At 42.2% G+C, this 22,591-nt stretch overlaps 1 protein-coding gene across 4 annotated transcripts in view; it reads right to left on the bottom strand.

Annotated features, from left to right (window-relative positions):
• The window catches only part of EIF2AK4 (eukaryotic translation initiation factor 2 alpha kinase 4), a 114,166-nt gene that overhangs the window by 53,020 nt on the left and 38,555 nt on the right, over positions 1–22,591 (bottom strand). For all 4 annotated transcript variants that reach the window (XR_002646592.3, XM_089907384.1, XM_022587503.3 and 1 more), the window contains 6 exons: positions 21,542–21,699; positions 20,121–20,656; positions 13,936–14,042; positions 13,169–13,326; positions 1,855–2,288; positions 922–991 (listed from right to left, as the gene is read on the bottom strand). Coding sequence is in view for 3 of the 4 variants with exons in the window: in XM_089907384.1 (XP_089763510.1) it covers positions 922–991; positions 1,855–2,288; positions 13,169–13,326; positions 13,936–14,042; positions 20,121–20,656; positions 21,542–21,699 (1,463 nt within the window). In the remaining variant the exon portion in view is untranslated. The remainder of the gene's footprint in view (positions 1–921; positions 992–1,854; positions 2,289–13,168; positions 13,327–13,935; positions 14,043–20,120; positions 20,657–21,541; positions 21,700–22,591) is intronic.

The following is a 22,591-nucleotide window of genomic DNA, read 5'->3' on the forward strand; positions in this document are numbered from 1 at the left end:
GCGTCACCAGGGAAGCCCTAGACTTCTTTTTATCCGCTATGAATGCACCCTGCTTGTAATTATATTTTTATGCCTGGTAGTAAAGTCACTGCATCCAATCCCCAGCTGCAGAAGGTTTCTCTAGCAATAACTGATAGCCCTGGAAATCACAAAGCTTCACACCGACTCCAAGCCATCAGCACTGAGGGGCTCTGCTGGCCTGGATGCAGGAATATACAGAATTGAGTGGGGTCCAAGGCTTAGAGCAGCGTTTCTCAAATCTTTCAGACCATGTTGTATTTTATATTACACCTAATACATATAAGAGACAAGTTCTACGAACAGAGTTTACCTTTACTAGTGTGACACATTTTGGTATTCTTTACTCTTCTCTACAGCATTAAAAATAAAATGAAAAAAATAAATTAAAAAAATAAAAATAAAATAAAATGAAGCTGGTTGTAACCCTTGAAACTGATTTCATAACCCATTACAGGATCATAACCCACAGTGTTAAAACACTGTTCCAGAGGGTGGTTTATGAGAGTAAGTCATCAAGATTAATTGATGTGAGAGAGACCTACATAACTCCACAATTAGGCTGTTTAGTTACTCAATTAATTTGCATTCAACCCTCATCCCCAACCACATAATGTTTCCTAAAATCCTCTAGGAAGTGGTTTTCACTAAAAGCAAAATAAAACAAAAAAAACCCAGTATGTCAATTTATTCTTCTCTTTTTATTATGTGGATAAATTAAGACCTATAAGTAACCCTAGGAGTAGCTTATTTTTAAAAATCATGTTTTAAAATCGACAGTTTCTATATCTGCATATCAGATTAAGGCTTTACTATTTTACCTGAGGTTTATAACATCAAACATTTGCTTATGTACCCATCCCATGAAGAATCAAAAGGTGTAACTTCTATTTATGTATTTACCTGATTCTGACTTTTACTGTTCTCATCTTCATTGTCAAAGATGATATCACTGTCAGAATCTGAAGCAGGCCTTAAAAAGAGAAATGGAGAAAGACTAAAGAAACCAAATTCCCTGTTACAGTTCAATAGCTCAGAGTTATGATAAACTGTATCCAAATGGAGACAATGAAATAAAACATGAATGTAAATGACCAGGGTGGATTCTGAGATGCGTTAAACTTTATTAACATCTTTTTAACTAAGTAATTAATTTATTTAAAGCTGTGTTGGGTCTTCGTTTCTGTGCGAGGGCTTTCTCTAGTTGTGGCAAGCGGGGGCCACTCTGCATCGCGGTGCGCGGGCCTCTCACTATTGTGGCCTCTCTTGTTGCGGAGCACAGGCTCCAGACGCGCAGGCTCAGTAATTGTGGCTCACGGGCCCAGCCGCTCCGTGGCATGTGGGATCTTCCTGGACCAGGGCTCGAACCCGTGTCCCCTGCCTTGGCAGGCAGATTCTCAACCACTGCGCCACCAGGGAAGCCCTGAGATGCGTTAAACTTTAAACTTTATTTTAGGATCATAATTACTGGTTTGGTAACCCTTTTTAGAACTGCAGTAGGTCCTATGTCAAGACTCCAAATTAGTTCCTTTATGCTCCACAGAGTCGGAAGCCCTTATCTAAAAAGAATGCTCTTTTAAAAATCCTATTAAATGTATTAAGAGGAGGGACTGGAAGAAGTTTCTATTTTTCCTTCCTCCAGGGCTTGGATTTTGGAGATCTCTTGAAGATATTAGAGGGGAAAAACCCTTGGACTGAATTTGGTTACTCTCTGAAACTGAGTTGCATATACATGTATTTCATCATGGTCCACAGGACTGGATTTCTAACCAAGTCCCTCCCCTTCCCCGGCCTGGGCTTGGCGGGGATGAGCCAGCAGCGCCCGGGAACTCTTACAGGAAGGACTGTGAGAAGACGCCGTCGTGCTCCTCGTCGTCATCCTCGTCGCTGCTGGAGTCCGGGCCGGCGGCCGGGAAGCGGGCGCTGCCCGAGCGCTCAGCCGATGTGCTCCACTCCACCGAGCTGCTGAGGATGGGCGGCGGCGCGGCCGCCTCCACGCTGCCCGGGCCGTCCGTGTCGCTGTCGCCGATGGGCAGTCGGGGCAAGGCTCGCCCGTCCAGGGCCTGGGGCCCCACGTCTGGGGGCGGCGTCGCGGGGCCCGCCGGCCGCTCGTGCCTCTCGATCCAGGCGTTGTAGTAGCGCACGATGTTCTCGTGGTGCAGGCGCGACAGCAGCGTCACCTCGCCCTTGATCCTGCGGAAGTGCCTGCTGGCCGGGTTGATGGGGATGCGCTTCACCGCGTAGCAGCAGCCGTCCAGCTTGTTCTGCACCTGCCGCACGAAGGAGAAAGGAGAGGGGTCCGGCAGGTCAGCCACTCCAAACCCTGTACCGACTGGCATCCCTACCGTGTCAGCCCATCCCCTCCCAAGGAGAACCCCGAGTTCTGAGTCAGAACCCACAGCTACAGTCGAGGACCACGTGTCTGAAGTTCTTAAGCTGAAGAAAGTCGTGACTGCCAAAAACAGAAAACATTTCACCCCAAGCTAAATGTATAGAGCCTGCTAAGAGACTCTGGGGAAAACATAACCTCCATTTTAATGATTCATTTTATTGACAATTATATCCCTGCTTTCCCAATATCACATCTGCTATCTAAATTTCCAAGTAAACCTTGTTGCTTTTTTAACCTTGTTTTTAAAAAATTATTTTCCAAACTCAGTGTAAATTTTTAGAAGGTGATTTTAGTTTCTCTCCACTTGTTTTTTTAAACTTAAAGTCACCAAACACAAACTAAGCAACAGTTTTAACAGATCTGCATGCAAATTCTAATTCTCAACTTATAAAGAACTTGAGCAAATGACTTAATTTCCTTGAAACTCGATTTTTTAATCTATAAAATGGCATTTATGCCACTTCCCTTACCTCAAAGGCGACGGTGAGGATTAAGTGAAATGATGTGAGTAAAGCACCTGTACCAAGGTGTCACAGAGAAAGGTGTTCAGTAAATAAAGTAATTGGCATTAACACAATTACTGCCCATCGATTTTATTACTAAGATTGAAGATTTACAACTGATGTTATGTAAGGAAACTAGAACAATGCAGTTAAGAATAAAAGAAAAACACAAGAAAAATACAAGAAAATGTTTCAAAGGCCAAATCTCCGTATTTTACATAGAGGCATCCTTATCCCGGGCAGTTTTGCTATGCAATTGGGTCGACTGAAGTATTTTTTATAAAATTTTGTTTTCTGAACCTTCCAGTTCCAACCATGCAGGGCAACTGAAGTGATGGAAACTAACAACTCGCCCATCGTAGAGGGAGAAACTAGTTGGTTACAAAAGAGAGCATCATTCTCTTATTTGGCTCATAGGCTTCTATGCCAAAAACTACTTTTAGGAATGAGAAAGGAATACTATAAAAGTGAGCTTCAGATTATCTTTTTGGGGGTACAGAAATAGTGGTACAAAGTACATTTTGAGTAAAACAGCATTCGGTCTGAATGCTGGCTGAAATGTCTTAGTGATGTATGTGACCTCAGGCAAATGACATAACTTCTCTCAGCAGCGGTTCCCTCATCTGCAAAATGGGATAATACCTATTTCATAAGAATGTCATGAGATTAAAAGACAAGGTTCACGAGCCACCTGGCACACAGCCGCAAATAGGAAATGTGCTCCAAAAAAATGACAGCCGTGTGTTCTTTTACTGCCACGTTAATAGAGTGGAGGACTGTAGGGAAGTTTTGGCACTGTCTTTCAACCTCATATCTCAGTACATATCACATACGCTATTGTAACCAAGCAGGACCCTATGGGGCCTTCCCAGGACAAATCGCCCACCATGTCCTCTGCCTGTGTCTTGTTTGTAGAAAAGCTTTATTCTCCCAGGCCTCCCGAGTCACAAAAGGCTGCTCAATAATGACTGAAAGAATGTGAACATGTAGTGACAAAAAAATAGCAGTTGGGCCAGGAGAATTGGTAACAATTTAAAAAGTGAATCAGCCATATAACAGTCACAGAATCTTTAGTTCTTTCCTGAAGGACATAGATAACATGTCTGATGCACGTCCCTGAGTTGTTTTACAGATACTAAAACTAAAACCTCTACCAGATAGAAGAATCTAACTGCATGATGAGCATGAGCATGTAGCCCCCAGACTAGCTGGAACCGGTCTGGTTCCAGTTAACATCTTAACTGATGATGTTAAGCCCCGTGACACCACCCTCTTACCTCACCGTCACCCAATCAAAGAATGGTACACGAGCTGATCATGCACCCTGCAACTCTCTCCCTCACCTTGCCTTTAAAAATGCTTCCCTGGAATCCACTGGGGAGTTTGGGTCTCTTGGTTATTAGCTGCCCGTACTCCTTGCTTAATGCCTGCAATAAATGCTGCAAAATCCTCTATCAAGTCCTAGTGTCAGTAAGTTGGCTTTACTGTGAGTGGGTGAGCTGACCCAATTTTGGTTTGGTAACACTATGTGTCACTGACTGGGGTGTGGGGCTTGCTACACTAGAACTCCTAGGAATTCATTTATTAAAATGCAAAGGTGCATTAACAGTAATGGGTCCAATTGCTAATGAAATTCCAGATCTCTGAGGAGATGGCCCTACCTTAACCTGAAAATAGAGATGGGGTGTGAGGACTGTTGGGTCCTCACAGGGAGAAACCACAGGAAAAACATGGGGGATTAAGTTACTAAGATGTTTTTGTTATATGAGCTTACTAATCAGTTTTAAGTACTTGAAAGGAAATGAAGTTTGATCATGTTTGGAATTCAAGAATCTAAAATTAAAGTTAAAGGAGTTGATCAAAATTATAAAGGGATAATATAAACTTCAATCATCCACTCCTCTTAAAGATAACTATGATTACCTGATCAGGACATCTGTCTGCCCAAAGTAGACCTATTTAATCACCTAAACGTAATAGCTATACTTTCAAGAAGAAAGTTGAAAATTTCCCATGATATTATGACTTTCTTTTGGAAAACCTGCTTAAGTTTGTCTTTCTGTAGAAAAACTAATGTAATTCTTTTTTCAATGTAAAAGGCCTTCCACAGTGATACAGGTAATGCTTCCTAATAATACTCTCAGAATCCGAAACAGACTCATGCCCTATGGATGGTGCGCTACTTTCCTTTTTTGTTTTTGTTTTGTTTTGTTTTGTTTTTGCGGTATGTGGGCCTCTCACTGTTTTGGCCTCTCCTGTTGCGGAGCACAGGCTCCGGACGCACAGGCTCAGCAGCCATGGCTCACGGGCCCAGCCGCTCCATGGCATGTGGGATCCTCCCGGACCAGAGCACGAACCCATGTCCCCTGCATTGGCATGCGGACTCTCAACCACTGCGCCACCAGGGAAGCCCGTGCGCTACTTTCTTATGGGTAAGATGACATATCTCATAAGGATTTGATAACAGTAATCTGGGACTCTTAAATTCAAACAAAATACTTAAATTACACAAAAAGAGTTGAAAACTCTCTCTTAAGGGGCAGACGATAATAAAAGTTGCCCAAATAGCCTGGAATAAGTAAGGGAAGACCTAACAGCAGCACACCTTAATAATGCATCACGGAGCAGCTTCAAGATGGCGTGGAATCACCTTCCTCCACACAAATACATCAGAAATACATCTACATGTGGAACAACTCCTACAGAACACCTACTAAACGCTGGCAGAAGAACTCAGACCTCCCAAAAGGCAAGAAACTCTCCACGTACCTGGGCAGGACAAAAGAAAAAAGAAAAAACAGAGACAAAAAATAGAGACGGGACCTGCACCAGTGGGAGGGAGCTGTGAAGGAGGAAAGGTTTCCACACACTAGGAAGCCCCTTTGCGGGCAGAGACTGCGAGTGGCGGAGGGGGGAGCTTCGGTGCCACGGAGGAGAGCGCAGCAACAGCGCTGCGGAGGGCAAAGCGGAAAGATTGCCGCACAGAGGATGGGAGCCGACCAGCACTTACCAGCCAGAGAGGCTTGTCTGCTCACCGGCTGGGGCGGGTGGGGGCTGGCAGCTGAGGCTAGGGCTTCGGTGGGATCCCCGGGAGAGGACTGGGGTTGGCTGCGTGAACACAGCCTGCAGGGGGTTAGTGCACCACGGCTAGGCGGGAGGGAGTCCGGGGAAAAGTCTGGAGCTGCCGAAGAGGCAAGAGACATTTTCTTGCCTCTTTGTTTCCTGGTGCGCGAGGAGAGGGGATTAAGAGCGCTGCTTAAAGGAGCTCCAGAGACGGGCGCGAGCCACGGCTAACAGCGCGGACCCCAGAGACGGGAAAGAGACGCTAAGGCTGCTGCTGCAGCCACGAAGAACCCTGCGTGCGAGCACCGGTCACTATCCACACCTCCTCTCCCGGGAGCCTGCGCAGCCCGGCATGGCCAGGGTCCCGTGATCCAGGGACAACTTCCCCGGGAGAACACACGGTACACCTCAGGCTGCTGCAATGTCATACTGGCCTCTTGCCCCGCACTCCGTAACCCTCCCTCCCCTCCGGCCTGAGTGAGCCAGAGCCCCCAGTCAGCTGCTTCTTTAACCCTGTCCTGTCTGAGCGAAGAACAGACGCCCTCAGGCAACCTACAAGCAGAGGCGGGTCCAAATCGAAAGCTGAACCCCGGGAGATGTGTGAACAAAGAAGAGAAAGGGAAATCTCTCCCAGCAGCCTCGGGAGCAGCGGATTAAATCTCCACAATCAAACTGATTTACCCTGCATCTCTGGAATACCTGAATAGACAATGAATCATTCCAAATTTAGGAGGTGGATTTTGGGAGCAACGATATAAATATATACTTTTTCCCTTTTTCTCTTTTTGTGAGTGTGTATGTGTATGCTTCTGTGTGTGATTTTGTCTGTATAGCTTTGCTTTTACCATTTGTCCTAGGGTTCGGTCTTTGTTTTTTGTTTTTTTTTTTTAGTATACCTTTTAGTGCTTGTTATCATTGGTGGATTTGCTTTGTGCTTTGGTTGCTCTCTTCTTTCCTCTTTTTTTCTTTTATTACTTAAAAAACATTTTTTAAAATAATTTTTATTTTAATAACTTTTATATTTTATTTTATTTTATCTTCTTTCTTTCTTTTTTTTCTTCCTTTTATTCTGAGCCGTGTGGATGACAGGCTCTTGGTGCTCCAGCCAGGCGTCAGGGCTGTGCCTCTGAGCTGGGAGAGCCAACTTCAGGACATTGGTCCACAAGAGACCGCCGAGCTCCAAACAGTGAAAATCTCCCAGAGATCTCCATCTCAACGCCAAGACCGACCTCCACTCAACGACCAGCAAGCTACAGTGATGGACACCCTATGCCAAACAACTAGCAAGACAGGAACACAACCCCACCCATTAGCAGAGGGGCTGCCTAAAATCACAGTAAGGCCACAGACACCCCAAAACACACCAACAGACGTGGACCTGCCCACCAGAAAGACAAGATCCAGCCTCATTCACCAGAACACAGGCACTAGTCCCCTCCACCAGGATGCCTCCACAACCCACTGAACCAACCTTAGCCACTGGGGGCAGACACCAAAAACAACAGGAACTACGAACCTGCAGCCTGCGAAAAGGAGACCCCAAACACAGTAAGTTAAGCAAAATGAGAAGACAGAGAAACACACAGCAGATGAAGGAGGAAGGTAAAAACCCACCAGACCTAACAAATGAAGAGGAAATAGGCAGTCTACCTGAAAAAGAATTCAGAATAATGATAGTAAAGATGATCCAAAATCTTGGAAATAGAATAGAGAAAATACAAGAAACAGTTAACAAGGACCTAGGAGAACTAAAGATGAAACAAACAACAATGAACAACACAATAAATGAAATGAAAAATACTCAAGATGGGATCAATAGCAGAATAACTGAGGCAGAAGAACAGATAAGTAACCTGGAAGATAAAATAGTGGAAATGACTACTGCAGAGCAGAATAAAGAAAAAAGAATGAAAAGAATTGAGGACAGTCTCAGAGACCTCTGGGACAACATTAAACACACCAACATTCGAATTATAGGGGTCCCAGAAGAAGAAGACAAAAAGAAAGGGACTGAGAAAATATTTGAAGAGATTATAGTTGAAAACTTCACTAATATAGGAAAGGAAATAGTTAAGTCCAGGAAATACAGAGAGTCCCATACAGGATAAATCCAAGGAGAAACACACCAAGACACATATTAATCAAACTATCAAAAATTAAATACAAAGAAAAAATATTAAAAGCAGCAAGGGAAAAACAACAAATAACATATAAGGGAATCCACATAAGGTTAACAGCTGATCTTTCAGCATAAACTCTGCAAGCCAGAAGCGAGTGGCAGGACATATTTAAAGTGATGAAGGGGAAAAACCTACAACCAAGATTACCCAGCAAGGATCTCATTCAGATTTGACAGAGAAATTAAAACCTTTACAGACAAACAAAAGCTAAGAGAATTCAGCACCACCAAACCAGCTTTACAACAAATGCTAAAGGAACTTCTCTAGGTAGGAAACACAAGAGAAGGAAAGGACCTACAATAACAAACCCAAAACAATTAAGAAAATGGTAATAGGAAGATACATATCGATAATTACCTTAAATGTAAATGGATTAAATGCTCCAACCAAAAGAGAAAGATTGGCTGAATGGATACAAAAACAAGATCCATATATATGCTGTCTGCAAGAGACCCACTTCAGACCTAGGGACACATACAGACTGAAGGTGAAGGGATGGAAAAAGATATTCCATGCAAATGGAAATCAAAAGAAAGCTGGAGTAGCAATTCTCATATCAGACAAAACAGACTTTAAAACAAAGACTATTAAAAGAGACAAAGAAGGACACTACATAATGATCAAGGTATCAATCCAATAAGAAGATATAACAATTGTAAATATTTATGCACCCAACATAGGAGTACCTCAATACATAAGGCAAATACTAACAGCCATAAAAGGGGAAATCGACAGTAACACAATCATAGTAGGGGACTTTAACACCCCACTTTCACCAATGGACAGATCATCCAAAACGAAAATAAATAAGGAAACACAAGCTTTAAATGATACATTAAACAAGGTGGAGTTAATTGATATTTATAGGACATTCCATCCAAAAACAACAGAATACACTTTCTTCTCAAGCGCTCATGGAACATTCTCCACGATAGATCATATCTTGGGTCACAAGTCAAGCCTTGGTAAATTTAAGAAAATTGAAATCCTATCAAGTATCTTTTCTGACCACAATGCTATGAGACTAGATATCAATTACAGGAAAAAATCTGTAACAAATAGAAACACATGGAGGCTAAATAATACACTATTTAATAACCAAGAGCTCACTGAAGAAATCAAAAAATACCTAGAAACAAATGACAATGAAAACACGACGACCCAAAACCTATGGGATGCAGCAAAAGCAGTTCTAAGAGGGAAGTTTACAGCAATACAATCCTACCTTAAGAAACAAGAAACACCTCAAATAAACAACCTAACCTTACACCTAAAGCAATTAGAGAAAAAAGAAGAAAAAAACCCCAAAGTTAGCAGAAGGAAAGAAATCATAAAGATCAGATCAGAAATAAATGAAAAAGAAATGAAGGAAACGATAGCAAAGATCAATAAAACTAAAAGCTGCTTTTTGAGAAGATAAACAAAATTGATAAGGCATTAGCCAGACTCATCAAGAAAAAAAGGGAGAAGACTCAAATCAATAGAATTAGAAATGAAAAAGGAGAAGTAACAACTGACACTGCAGAAATACAAAGGATCATGAGAGATTACTACAAGCAGCTATATGCCAATAAAATGGACAACCTGGAAGAAATGGACAAATTCTTAGAAATGCACAACCTTCCGAGACTGAACCAGGAAGAAATAGAAAATATGAACAGACCAATCACAAGCACTGAAATTGAAACTGTGATTCAAAATCTTCCAACAAACAAAAGCCTAGGACCAGATGGCTTCAAAGGCGAATTCTATCAAACATTTAGAGAAGAGCTAACAGCTATCCTTCTCAAACTCTTCCAAAATACAGCAGAGGGAGGAACACTCCCAAACTCATTCTACGAGGCCACCATCACCCTGATACCAAAACCAGACAAAGATGTCACAAAGAAAGAAAACTACAGGACAATATCACTGATGAACATAGATGCAAAAATCCTCAACAAAATACTAGCAAACAGAATCCAACAACACATTAAAAGGATCATACACCATGGTCAGGTTGGGTTTATCCCAGGAATGTAAGGATTCATCAGTATACGCAAATCAATCAATGGGCTACACTGTATTAACAAATGGAAGGAGAAAAACCATATGATCATCTCAGTAGATGCAGAGAAAGCTTTTGACAAAATTCAGCACCCATTTATGATAAAAACCCTCTATAAAGTAGGCATAGAGGGAACTTATCTCAACATAATAAAGGCCATATATGACAAACCCACAGCCAACATCATTCTCAATGGTGAAAAACTGAAACCATTTCCACTAGGATCAGGAAAAAGATAAGGTTGCCCACTGTCACCACTATTATTCAACATAGTTTTGGAAGTTTTAGCCACGGCGATCAGAGAAGAAATAAAAGGAATCCAAATCAGAAAAGAAGAAGTAAAGCTGTCACTGTTTGCAGATGACATGATACTATACATAGAGAATCCTAAAGATGCTACCAGAAATCTACTAGAGCTAATCAATGAATTTGGTAAAGTTGCAGGATACAAAATTAATGCACAGAAATCTCTTGCATTCCTATAAACTAATGATGAAAAATCTGAAAGAGAAATTAAGAAAACATTCCCATTTACGACTGCAACGAAAAGAATAAAATATCTAGGAATAAACCTACTTAAGGAGACAAAAGACCTGGATGCAGAAAATTATAAGAGACTGATGAAAGAAATTAAAGATGATACAAATAGATGGAGAGATATGCCATGTTCTTGGATTGGAAGAATCAACATTCTGAAAATGACTATACTACCCAAAGCAATCTACAGATTCAGTGCAATCCCTATCAAACTACCAATGGCATTTTCCACAAAACTAGAACAAAAAATTTCACAATTTGTATGGAAACACAAAGGACTCCAAATAGCCAAAGTAATCTTGAGAAAGAAAAACAGAGCTGGAGGAATCAGGCTCCCAGACTTCAGACTATACTACAAAGCTATAGTAATCAAGACAGTATGGTACTGGCACAAAAATAGAAATATAGATCAACGGAACAGGATAGAAAGCCCAGAGATAAACCCATGCACATATGGTCACCTTATCTTTGATAAAGGAGGCAAGAATATACAGTAGAGAAAAGACAGCCTCTTCAATAAGTGGTGCTGGGAAAACTGGACAGCTACATGTAAAAGAATGAAATTAGAATACTCCCTAACACCATACACAAAAATAAACTCAAAATGGATTAAAAACCTAAATGTAAGGCCAGACACTATCAAACTCTTAGAGGAAAACATAGGCAGAACACTCTATGACATAAATCACAGCAAGATCCTTTTTGACCCATCTCCTAGATAAATGGAAATAAAAACAAAAATTAACAAATGGGACCTCATGAAACTTAATAGCTTTTGCACAACAAAGGAAACCATGAACAAGACAAAAAGACAACCCTCAGAATGGGAGAAAATATTTGCAAATGAAGCAACTGACAAAGGATTAATCTCCAAAATTTACAAGCAGCTCACGCAGCTCAATATCAAAAAAACAAACAACCCAATCCAAAAATGGGCAGAAGACCTAAATAGACATTTCTCCAAAGAAGATATACAGACTGCCAACAAACACATGAAAGAATGCTCAACATCATTAATCATTAGAAAAATGCAAATCAAAACTACAATGAGATATCATCTCACACCAGTCAGAATGGCTATCATGAAAAAATCTACACACAGTAAATGCTGGAGAGGGTGTGGGGAAAAGGGAAGAACCCTCTTGCACTGTTGGTGGGAATGTAAAGTGATACAGCCACTATGGAGAACAGTATGGAGGTTCCTTAAAAACTAAAAATAGAACTACCATACGACCCAGCAATCCCACTACTGGGCATATACCCTGAGAAAACCATAATTCAAACAGAGTCATGTACCACAATGTTCATTGCAGCTCTATTTACAATAGCCAGGGCATGGAAGCAACCTAAGTGTCCATCAACAGATGAATGGATAAAAAAGATGTGGCACATTTATAGAATGGAATATTACTCAGCCATAAAAAGAAACGAAACTGAGTTATTTGTAGTGAGGTGGATGGACCTATAGTCTGTCATACAGAGTGAAGTAAGTCAGAAAGAGAAAAACAAATACTGTATGCTAACACATACATATGGAATCTAAAAAACAAAAAAAAATGGTCATGAAGAACCTAGGGGCAAGACGGGAATAAAGACGCAGACCTACTAGAGAATGGACTTGAGGATACGGGGACGGGGAAGGGTAAGATGGGACAAAGTGAGAGAGTGGCATGGACATATATACGCTACCAAATGTAAAATAGCTAGCTAGGGGGAAGCAGCTGCATAGCACAGGGAGATCAGCTCGCTGCTTTGTGACCACCTAGAGGGGTGGGATAGAGAGGGTGGGAGGGAGGGAGATGCAAGAGGGAAGAGATATGGGGATATATGTATATGTATAACTGATTCACTCTGTTATAAAGCAGAAACTAACACACCATTGTAAAGCAGTTATACTCCAATAAAGATGTTAAAAATTTTTTTTAAAAAATCCTTACAAAGAAACAAACAACAACAAAATAACACATCACTAGTTTTCCAGCTCAGTAATAGCTCGATAATAAAAGCCATCAAGACCATCTGGGGCCATTTCTCAGTTTGAATTCCATCTCTTTTCTAACCCTGTAACCCTCTTAGCTACAGCAATTGTAAAAGCAAATGGGAGAAAAAGAGACCAATTTTCTTTCTAAACCAAAGCACACAAAAAGGTTCTTCATGCAGAGGTCTTAATTCAACCTGAAGTGCAGTTATAATCATGTGGTTTTCACGTTAACGCACTACATCAAGCAAGGGAAGAGGAATGATGTGTTCTTAATGTGTCTAGTGTAACTTTAAATAAAGCCTTTAACTCCACGAAGGGGAAGATGATTATTGTTTCAAAGGGTCATATTCACTTCCCTCCCTACTCTCAAAACAGAAGTCCTTAAGTATGCAGAAATGGAACAGGGAAAGAGCTTTACAAGGAACTGGCGACAACTATGTATCGCACCTTGATGACAGCTCCAAAAGCTCCTTTGCCAAGAAGCTGTAATTCTTCAAACTCAATGAAGTAGCGGGAAAATTGTCTCTGTGTCTCACTGAAGAACGCAGCACTGGGTAGCTGGTTGCTGGGAATAACAGTCTCCACGTAATCTTGTCCTCCAGAATCTGAGATAAAACAAAAGGTAAGAGGCAACTGAGGCTTTAAAAATAGAGGAAGAGCTGCAACATCCAACGACAATGCAAGCACGGGAGGAAAGGGCCCCAACCAAGGAGTTTTAAAAAGTACCTCTTACCTGGCAGACTCTTTAATACTTTCCTCACCCTGTCCTCCTTAAAGTAGGTAGAAATATACAGTTAGCCCAAGTTTACAGGTAGGGGTAACTGAGAGTAAAGAAATGACTGAACGACAGAGCCAGAAGCCAAACCCAGGTCTCTTGATCATCCCAGTCTCTGTTGAGGCTCCTGCATCTGCTACTTGAGTAACAGCAGCGAAATCTAGTTTCAAGGCAGTAATAAGGGTGACATGATGAGAAGGGTTACCCCACACTAAGAGGCTCCACCACCAGACACTCCATCAGAAGAGGCAGGAAAAACCAGGATGGCAAAACACTTCCACGTATACAGGACACACTGAATGAATGGATTTATGTATAGCTCAGCATAAAACAGATAAAATAAATGATCCATGCAGTCCTTTCCCGTCTTAAGTTTACGTATACCTTCAAAATAATTTATGTTAAATAGGCTATCAGAAAAGAACGGTAACAGACTCACCTTCGGGACTTTGTTCCAGTAAAGGTATTTTTGGCTGAGGATTTATAAAGCTGTGTTTTAACAACTGCTGAGGACTCCATCTTTCCTTGTCATCTAAGCAGACACACCTCAGTGAGAGGAAAAAAGAATCTCAGTGATGCACAAAATAAATGCTAAACTAATTAATCCAAGGCTTTTAACTATGGGTTTATTTTTAAAAGATACACATTAGAGAATTCATGTTACTATGGGCCAAAATGTGCTCATAAGTGAATTTAATAAACCTTCTTGCAGGATTTACATGCTGAGCACCAGGCTGCATATAAGTGGGGGAATTAATAAAAAAAGTACAGTCTCTAGAGGCAAGAAGACTGATGCTCACAGAACAATATTTTTAAAAGTCTAGGATAAGACAGCACAAGTAGGTCATGAATTTTCACTCCCACTAACAGCTTAATGAATTGCCATGCTAAGCTAAGCGTTTCTGGGGAACAGTCATAAATAAAAGTTCCCAAAGGAAAAGCAAATCAGATAGCTGATGCAGGGCTGGGGCCCATTATGATAAACTTTAGATGAAGCCTGCTCATCACAGTTTGAAGTATGTTGGGAACAATTAAGAACAACCTTTTAAAAGCCCCACATTTTATCACCTAGTTTCTTTTAATTATCATTCCTTGAGCCTACTAACTTTCTGTTTAATGTTCTAACAAACAGTTTGTTTAATGAATGAAAACAAGCCATACCTTTAACCCAGTGTTTTTCAAAGTGGGGTCCCCGAACAGCAGCATCAGTATCATCTGGGAATTTGTTAGAAATACAAATTCTCCACCCCAGTCCTAGTAAATCAGCAACTCTGGGGGTTTTTGCAGTAATCTGTGCTTTAACAAGCTCTCCAGGTGGTTTCAATACACAGGAAAGTCTGAGAATCACTGTTCTAACTAATCTAATAAGCTAGCTGGCTTTCATAACAATGACCCAAGCAGCACCTGACCGTAATTATAAAAAGGTATTTAAAACAATCAACCATCACTGTGAATTATGGACTTAAATCTACACCTATACATTGGTGACAGCAAGTATCATAAAGGGTAACATTTAATTGTTTCATGTCACAACGCTAAAAAGTAAAGCACTCCTAATTTCATACTTTGAGAGTGCAAGAAAAGACTGCAATAAAAGCATTTGTACAAGATACTGTATTTTCCCCTAAATTTAAAATTAATATTTATTTATTTTCACATCTTTATTGGAGTATAATTGCTTTACAATGGTGTGTTAGTTTCTGCTTTATAACAAAGTGAGGGAGGAGCTTCAAGATGGAGGAAGAGTAGGACGCGGAGATCACCTTCCTCCCCAGAGATACATCAGAAATACATCTACACGTGTAACAACTCCTATAGAACACCTACTGAACGCTGGCAGAAGACCTCAGACCTCCCAAAAGGCAAGAAACTCCCCACGTACCTGGGTAGGGCAAAAGAAAAAACAGAGACAAAAGAATAGGGACGGGACCTGCACCTCTGGGAAGGAGCTGTTAAGGAGGAAAAGTTTTCACACACTAGGAAGCTCCTTCACTGGCAGAGACGGGGGTGTGGCAGGGGGGAAGCCTCGGAGCCATGGAAGAGAGCGCAGCAACAGGGGTGCGGAGGGCAAAGTGGAGAGATTCCCACACAGAGGATCGGTGCCAACCAGCACTCACCAGCCCAAGAGGCTTGTCTGCTCACCCGCCGGGGCGGGCGGGGCTGGGAGCTGAGGCTCGGGCTTTGGCCGGATCACTGGGAGAGGGCTGGGGTTGGCGGCGTGAACACAGCCTGAATGGGGCTAGTGCGCCACGGCTAGACGGGAGGGAGTCCGGGAAAAAGTCTGGATCTGCCGAAGAGGGAAGAGACTTTTTCTTGCCTCTTTGTTTCCTGGTGCGCGAGGAGAGGAGATTAAGAGCGCTGCTTAAAGGAGCTCCAGAGACGGGTGCGAGCCACGGCTAACAGCGCGGACCCCAGAGACGGGCATGAGACGCTAAGGCTGCTGCTGCCGCCACCAAGAAGCCTGTGAGCGAGCACAGGTCACTATCCACACCCCTCTTCCGGGGAGACTGTGCAGCCCGCCACGGCCAGGGTCCCGGGATCCAGGGATAACTTCCCCGGGAGAACGCATGCCGGCCTCTGCCGAAGGCTCGCCCATCACTCCGTGCCCCTCCCTCCCCTCCGGCCTGAGTGAGCCAGAGCCCCCGAAGCAGCTGCTCCTTTAACCCCGTCCTGTCTGAGCGAAGCACAGACGCCCTCAGGCGACCTACACGCAGAGGCGAGAGCAAATCCAAACCTGAACCCCAGGAGCTGTTCGAACAAAGAAGAGAAAGGGAAATCTCTCCCAGCAGCCTTGGGAGCTGCGGATTAAATCTCCACAGTCAACCTGATCTACCTGCATCTGTGGAATACCTGAATAGACAACGAATCATCCCAAATTGAGGAGGTGGACTTTGGGAGCAAAGATATATTATTTTTTCCCCTTTTTCTCTTTTTGTGAGTGTGTATGTGTATGCTTCTGTGTGTGATTTTGTCTGTATAGCTTTGCTTTCACCATTTGTCCTAGGGGTCTGTCCGTCCGTTTTTTCTTTACCTTTTAAATTTTTTTTTCTTATTTTTTATTTTAATAACTTTATTTTATTTTACTCTATTTTATTTTACTTTATCCTCTTTCTTTCTATTTTTTCTCTCTTTTATTCTGAGCTGTGTGGATGAAAGGCTCTTGGCGCTCCAGCCAGGAGTCAGTGCTGTGCCTCTGAGGTGGGAGAGCCAACTTCAGGACACTAGTCCACAAGAGACCTCCCAGCTCCACGTAATATCAAACGGCGAAAATCTCCTAGAGATCTCCACCTCAACACCAAGACCCAGCTTCACTCAACGACCAGCAAGCTACAGTGCTGGACATCCTATGCCAAACAACTAGCAAGACAGGAACACAGTCCCCTCCATTAGCAGACAGGCTGCCTAAAATCATAATAAAGCCACAGACACCCCAAAACACACCAACAGACGTGGACCTGCTCACCAGAAAGACAAGATCCAGCCTCATCCACCAGAACACAGGCACTAGTCCCCTTCACCAGGAAGCCTACACAACCCACTGAACCAACCTTAGCCACTGGGGACAGACACCAAAAACAACGGGAACTATGAACCTGCAGCCTGCGAAAAGGAGACCCCAAACACTGTAAGTTGAGCAAAATGAGAAGACAGAGAAACACACAGCAGATGAAGGAGGAAGGTAAAAACCCACCAGACCTAATAAATGAAGAGGAAATAGGCAGTCTACCTGAAAAAGAATTCAGAGTAATGATAGTAAAGATGATCCAAAATCTTGGAAATAGAATAGACAATATACAAGAAACATTTAACAAGGGCCTAGAAGAACTAAAGAGCAAACAAAGTGAATCAGTTATACATATACATATATCCCCATATCTCCTCCCTCTTGCACCTCCCTCCCACCCTCCTTAGCCCACCCGCTAGGTGGTCACAAAGCACCGAGCTGATCTCCCTGTGCTATGTGGCTGCTTCCCACTAGCTATCTATTTTACATCTGGTAGTGTATATATGTTCATGCCACTCTCTCACTTCGCCCCAGCTTACCCTTCCACCTCCCCATGTCCTCAAGTCCATTCTCTACATCTGCGTCTTTATTCCTGTCCTGCCCCTAGGTTCTTCATAACCATTTTTTTAAATTAATTTTTTATTACATCAGTAACACATGAATACTTTCTCCTTCCAAATATTAAAACACTACTGGTAAGGATAAAGTCTTGGACAAACGTCCAAGCAAAAGATAAAGTTTTAATTTGTGGATACTGATTTTTTTAAAATGACATCATCCTGTACATATTATTCTTCAACTTGCTTTTTTCATTTGACCACAGACAAGGCTCTGCACCCAATTCTACTGAGGGGAGGGGCTGTTTCTCCACACCAACAGGCAATTCCCCAACACCAGTTGGGTGTCGTATGTTCAACACAATTGTGACACTAACTACCTGGAGAGAGCATCAGATCACACAGGTTAAGGGCTCAGTCTTATGAGACTGCCCTCCCCATCCCCACTTGGGACACCAATAGCAAGCCCAGCCTGTGACCGGATTCCAACGACCTTCTCCCTGGGTTCAATTAATTTGCTAGAGCAGCTCATAGAACTCAGAAACATTTTACTCACTAGGTTACCAGCTTAATGTAAAGGGCTATAACTCAGAAACAGCCAGACGGAAGAGATGCATAGGGGTATGTGGGAAGAGCCTTGGAGCTTCCTTGCCCTCTCCGGGCCGCCACCTACCCAACACCTCTGTGTGTTCACCAACCCGGAAGCTCTCTGAACCCTGTCCTTTTTGGCTTTTAATGGAGGCTTCACTACCAAAGGCATGATTGATTAACTCACTGGCCACTGGTGATCATTCAACCTTCAGCCCCTCCCCTCTCCACAGAGGATGGGGGTGGGACTGACAGTTCCAAACCCCTTAATCACGTGGTTCATTCTCCTGGCAACCAGCCCCATCCTTAGGTACTTTCCAAATCCACCTCATTAATATAACAAGAGGCAACTCTGCTGTTATCCCCATTTTTCAGAGGAGGAAACTCAGGGTAGGGAGTTTAAGTCACTTGCCAGAAGGGATAAAGGTGGGATATGAGCCCAGCTGTCTGGCTCTGAGTCTGGGCTCTTTTCCATCACAGAGACTGATGTGAAACAAAACCTTTCTCCAAAGGATGTTCACCAATAAGTAAAAATATAACTACAAATGAAATGCTGCTATACTTGTCTGGGAATGATTTTTTTTTTCCTTTGTTAACTGGGGCTGGACAGCAAAGGTAGTAAAACAATACTGTACAGCTGCTTCTAAACCAAGCACAGTCTATCAAACCACTCTATGAAGAAAGAAATATACTAATCAATCTAAAGGGAACCATATTATTAACAGAATAAGAAATAGTGCTGATTTCAAGTTCAAAACTGACAGAGTGGGCTTCCCTGGTGGCGCAGTGGTTAAGAATCCGCCTGCCAATGCAGGGGACACAGGTTCGATCCCTGGTCCGGGAAGATCCCACATGCTGCGGAGCAACTAAGCCCATGTGGCACAACTACTGAGCCTGCGCTCTAGAGCCCGTGCGCCACAACTACTGAGCCCACGTGCCACAACTACTGAAGCCCGTGTACCTAGAGCCCGTGCTCTGCAACAAGAGAAGCCACCGCAGTGAGAAGTCTGTGCACCGCAATGAAGAGTAGCCCCCGCTCGCCGCAACCAGAGAAAAGCCCGTGCGCAGCAATGAAGACCCAACGCAGCCAAAAATAAATAAATAAAATAAAATAATAAAATAAATAAATTTTAAAAACCCCTGATAGCACAGAGTTTTTCTTTAAGAGGAAAACTAGGAAAGTTTTACCTACTGAGTCCTTCCTTTTACTGTTAAATGTGAAAAGATAGGTTCTACTTAAAGTTTGCAGTGTTGTATGTGAAAATACATAATGCTATTGCTAACCTCTACTAAGTTATTCTTGACCAATGAGGAAGGGCAGAAAGCTAAAGGTGACATTTTGAAGAATGAAATCAGGAATTCCCTGGCAGTCCATTGGTTAGGACTCCACACTTCTACTGCTGAGGGCCCGGGTTCAATCCCTGGTTGGAGAACTAAGATCCCACAAGCCAGGAGTCCCCAACCCCTGGTACCCGTCTGTGGCCTGTTAGGAACTGGGCCACACAGCAGGAGGTGAACAGAGGGCGAGTGAGCGAAGCTTCAACTTCATTTACAGCCGCTCGCTACTGCTCACATTAATGCCCCTTAAGCTGTTTTCTAAATGGGAGGCCTTGTCTTTGACCCCTTAGGAACCAGCAGCAAAGGTGGACAGAGAGGTATTCCATTTGGAATACCTGGGGCATTTCTCCTCCTAGCAATCCCTATTGACTTCCTAGGGTATAACAGGCAGTCCCCAAAAAGTAGTTTGAAAACCTATTATTAAGAGCCCAAGTGAATTTAGAAGAATGTAGGAGTTATGGGAATGATAAATATAAGTGAGAAAACAGAACATGTGTGGGTGGGAAAGGATTGGGAGAACAAAGAATTAACTCTAATACTGTTCACTTTTCAGCTTATACACATGACTTAGACGTTTAGCACAACCAAAAGTATAGGAGTAAAGTGCAATTAGAGAGAAATCTCAATGATACTCACTTCTTTAGAAAATCTTGAAAGTCAGCTGGTAAGTCACTAGGGATGGTCACAGGGTACTCTTCACACTCTTGTCCTTGGCTGAGGGAGAGCAGCAGAAGGCCAAGACGCCAAACATCCCCTTTCTTCCCCGTTTTATAAGGTAGGGCACTGTCACTAAAACGAACCCGGGTTTGCTCAAACACGTCCTCCTTGCAAATGTCTGCTAGGCGCTTAGAAATGCTGTAGTCTGTAATCTTGATGGTGCCCTCTGCATCCACTAAGACATTCGATGCACTCAGAACCTTGTGCACCACGGAATTGCTGTGCAAATAATCAAGGCCTGACAAGAGCTGAGTCGCGTACCTGCGAAGCTGATGCCCAGGGATAGGGCCCGAGTGGCTTAGGTGGGCCGAGAGGGAGACCCCATTAGTGTGCTCCACTAAAATGTCCACCACAATGGAATCGTCTTGCTCTTTGAGATTCATTGCAAAGTAGCGTACTATGTTTGGATGGCTCAATTTTACCAGTGAGTTGAATTCCGTTTCTGCCCCTTGAATCTGGTATGGAAAAAACCAGTAAGGTGATAACTGGGCTGGTAGGCATTAACTAGTGTTTCACTTTAAAAGTGAAATATTTAATAGAAAATGCACTTTCAAAGGAGAGGAGAAGGAATATGCCCTGAACTGAGTCCTCTCCTAAACCACATGGTCAACCTACAAGTTCATAAAGATGGACAAGTTTCAAAAGCAACTTCTTTTGCGATATGGCCACCAGAAAAAAGAAACATTAATTTAAAAATAAGTTTTCCTGATTATAAAGATTCACTGTCAAAATTTTAATAAGTACTAATACAAAAGAAAAACCCCACAATTTATCTTTATGGTCACTACCCAAAGACAACTGTTAAAATTGCAGTGTCTTTACTTCCAGGTGTTTTTTTTTTGTCATAAATACACATACATTTCCAAACACAATGCTTTACCTACTGTTTTATAACCTTTATTATGTAACACTGCAATATGCAATATTAAATGTTCTCCTTAAGCTCAGTATTATAAAGAACTATAAAATTCTCCAGTCCCCAAAAATTCAGTTGTGAAGCAGTATTTCAAAAAACTGAGAAAATGCAAATGATTGCAAATAGCACAGTTATGAAGTACTCTTTAATCCCAGTTGGAGAGACAGCTATTAATGGAATAATAAGGGCTGAGAAAGGAGGTTGAGAAGCAGCTGCAAAAGTTTTGACCGTGTTGTGAAAGTTCTGAAAGAGGCAGCAGGGGCTGAGAAAACTTATGGTCTTCCACCACCCTCTCTGGTTAAACAGATCTCATAGCATTTTGGGTCATCTTTGGTGGCCAATGAAATGCACAGCTCTTTTGTTTTGTCACCGCCTTAAGCTCGAGATGAGTCCTTTCGCTCAGTGAGCCATCTTGGATGCCTACCTGCTTTTTGCACTTATCAATCTTCTCTTTTTCTTGACTGGTAAGGAATGGACCCATTTTTTTCTGCCATTGAAGAACCCACTCATACAACAAGACAAAGCCGCCAGTGGCTGTTTCCAAAGCATTGTAAACTAATTTTCCAAGCTGCTCATCGCTGCCTGCACATTGAAAGAAAATATAATTAAATTTCACTGGTACATTTTCTGTGGTCATTAAAAAAAAAAAGAGGGAATAGACAATCATTCATTCAACAATGGATACCATGTACTAACTATGAAAAATGTGATTTCATGTAATACATGCTCTTTTGTAACCAATTTTTGGTATTTAACAATATACTCTGAACTCTAATAAAATATTAAATTTTACAAAGGGACAAGATTCGACAGTGAGATCTTAGTATCGGACTAATGTTTTCTTCTACTAGCCGTTATTGACGATGTTACTTTCATAACCAGTCCACCTCTGATGACCGCGCCTGCTGGTGTGGTAGAGTAACCCTCACAGAGCTGCTAAATACCAACTAATGTAATAGAAGGTGTTTGGAACTAGGAACGCTCCATCAATGCAGACGAGTGTACACAGTGAGAACAGGTTTTAGTAACTTGAAATTTGAATACATCAATGATTTTCTAAACACAAAATGTGAATATGCTCAGTAAATACAAACTGGCCAATGGCTTCAAGGGAAGGAACCAGTCGTGACAGTTTAAATTTGAAGCGTGTGAGAGAGACACATTCATTTAGTGATAGGCATATGGTTTCGACCTATACCTGGGAGAGCTCAATTTTTGTAACACCAAAAAGTTTCTTACAAAAATCTAAATTTTTATTAAAGACTATAATAGAAAATCACCAAAAAATTGGAAGTGGAGAAAAATATCACCCACAATATCACCATTTCGTTTTATTTCTCTTCTAGCTCCCTCTACCCGGTTTTTTCCCCTAATTTACCAAATCGTAGCATATATAACAGGGTTTCTCACCCTGGACACTATTGACATTTGGGACCAGATAATCCTTTGTTGAAGAGGGCTGACTTGTATACTG

The sequence above is a fragment of the Delphinapterus leucas genome, chromosome 2 (assembly GCF_059928025.1).
Source record: "Delphinapterus leucas isolate spDelLeu-1000000601 "Yukka" chromosome 2, BTC_Dleu_Yukka2, whole genome shotgun sequence".
Lineage (NCBI taxonomy): Eukaryota > Metazoa > Chordata > Mammalia > Artiodactyla > Monodontidae > Delphinapterus > Delphinapterus leucas.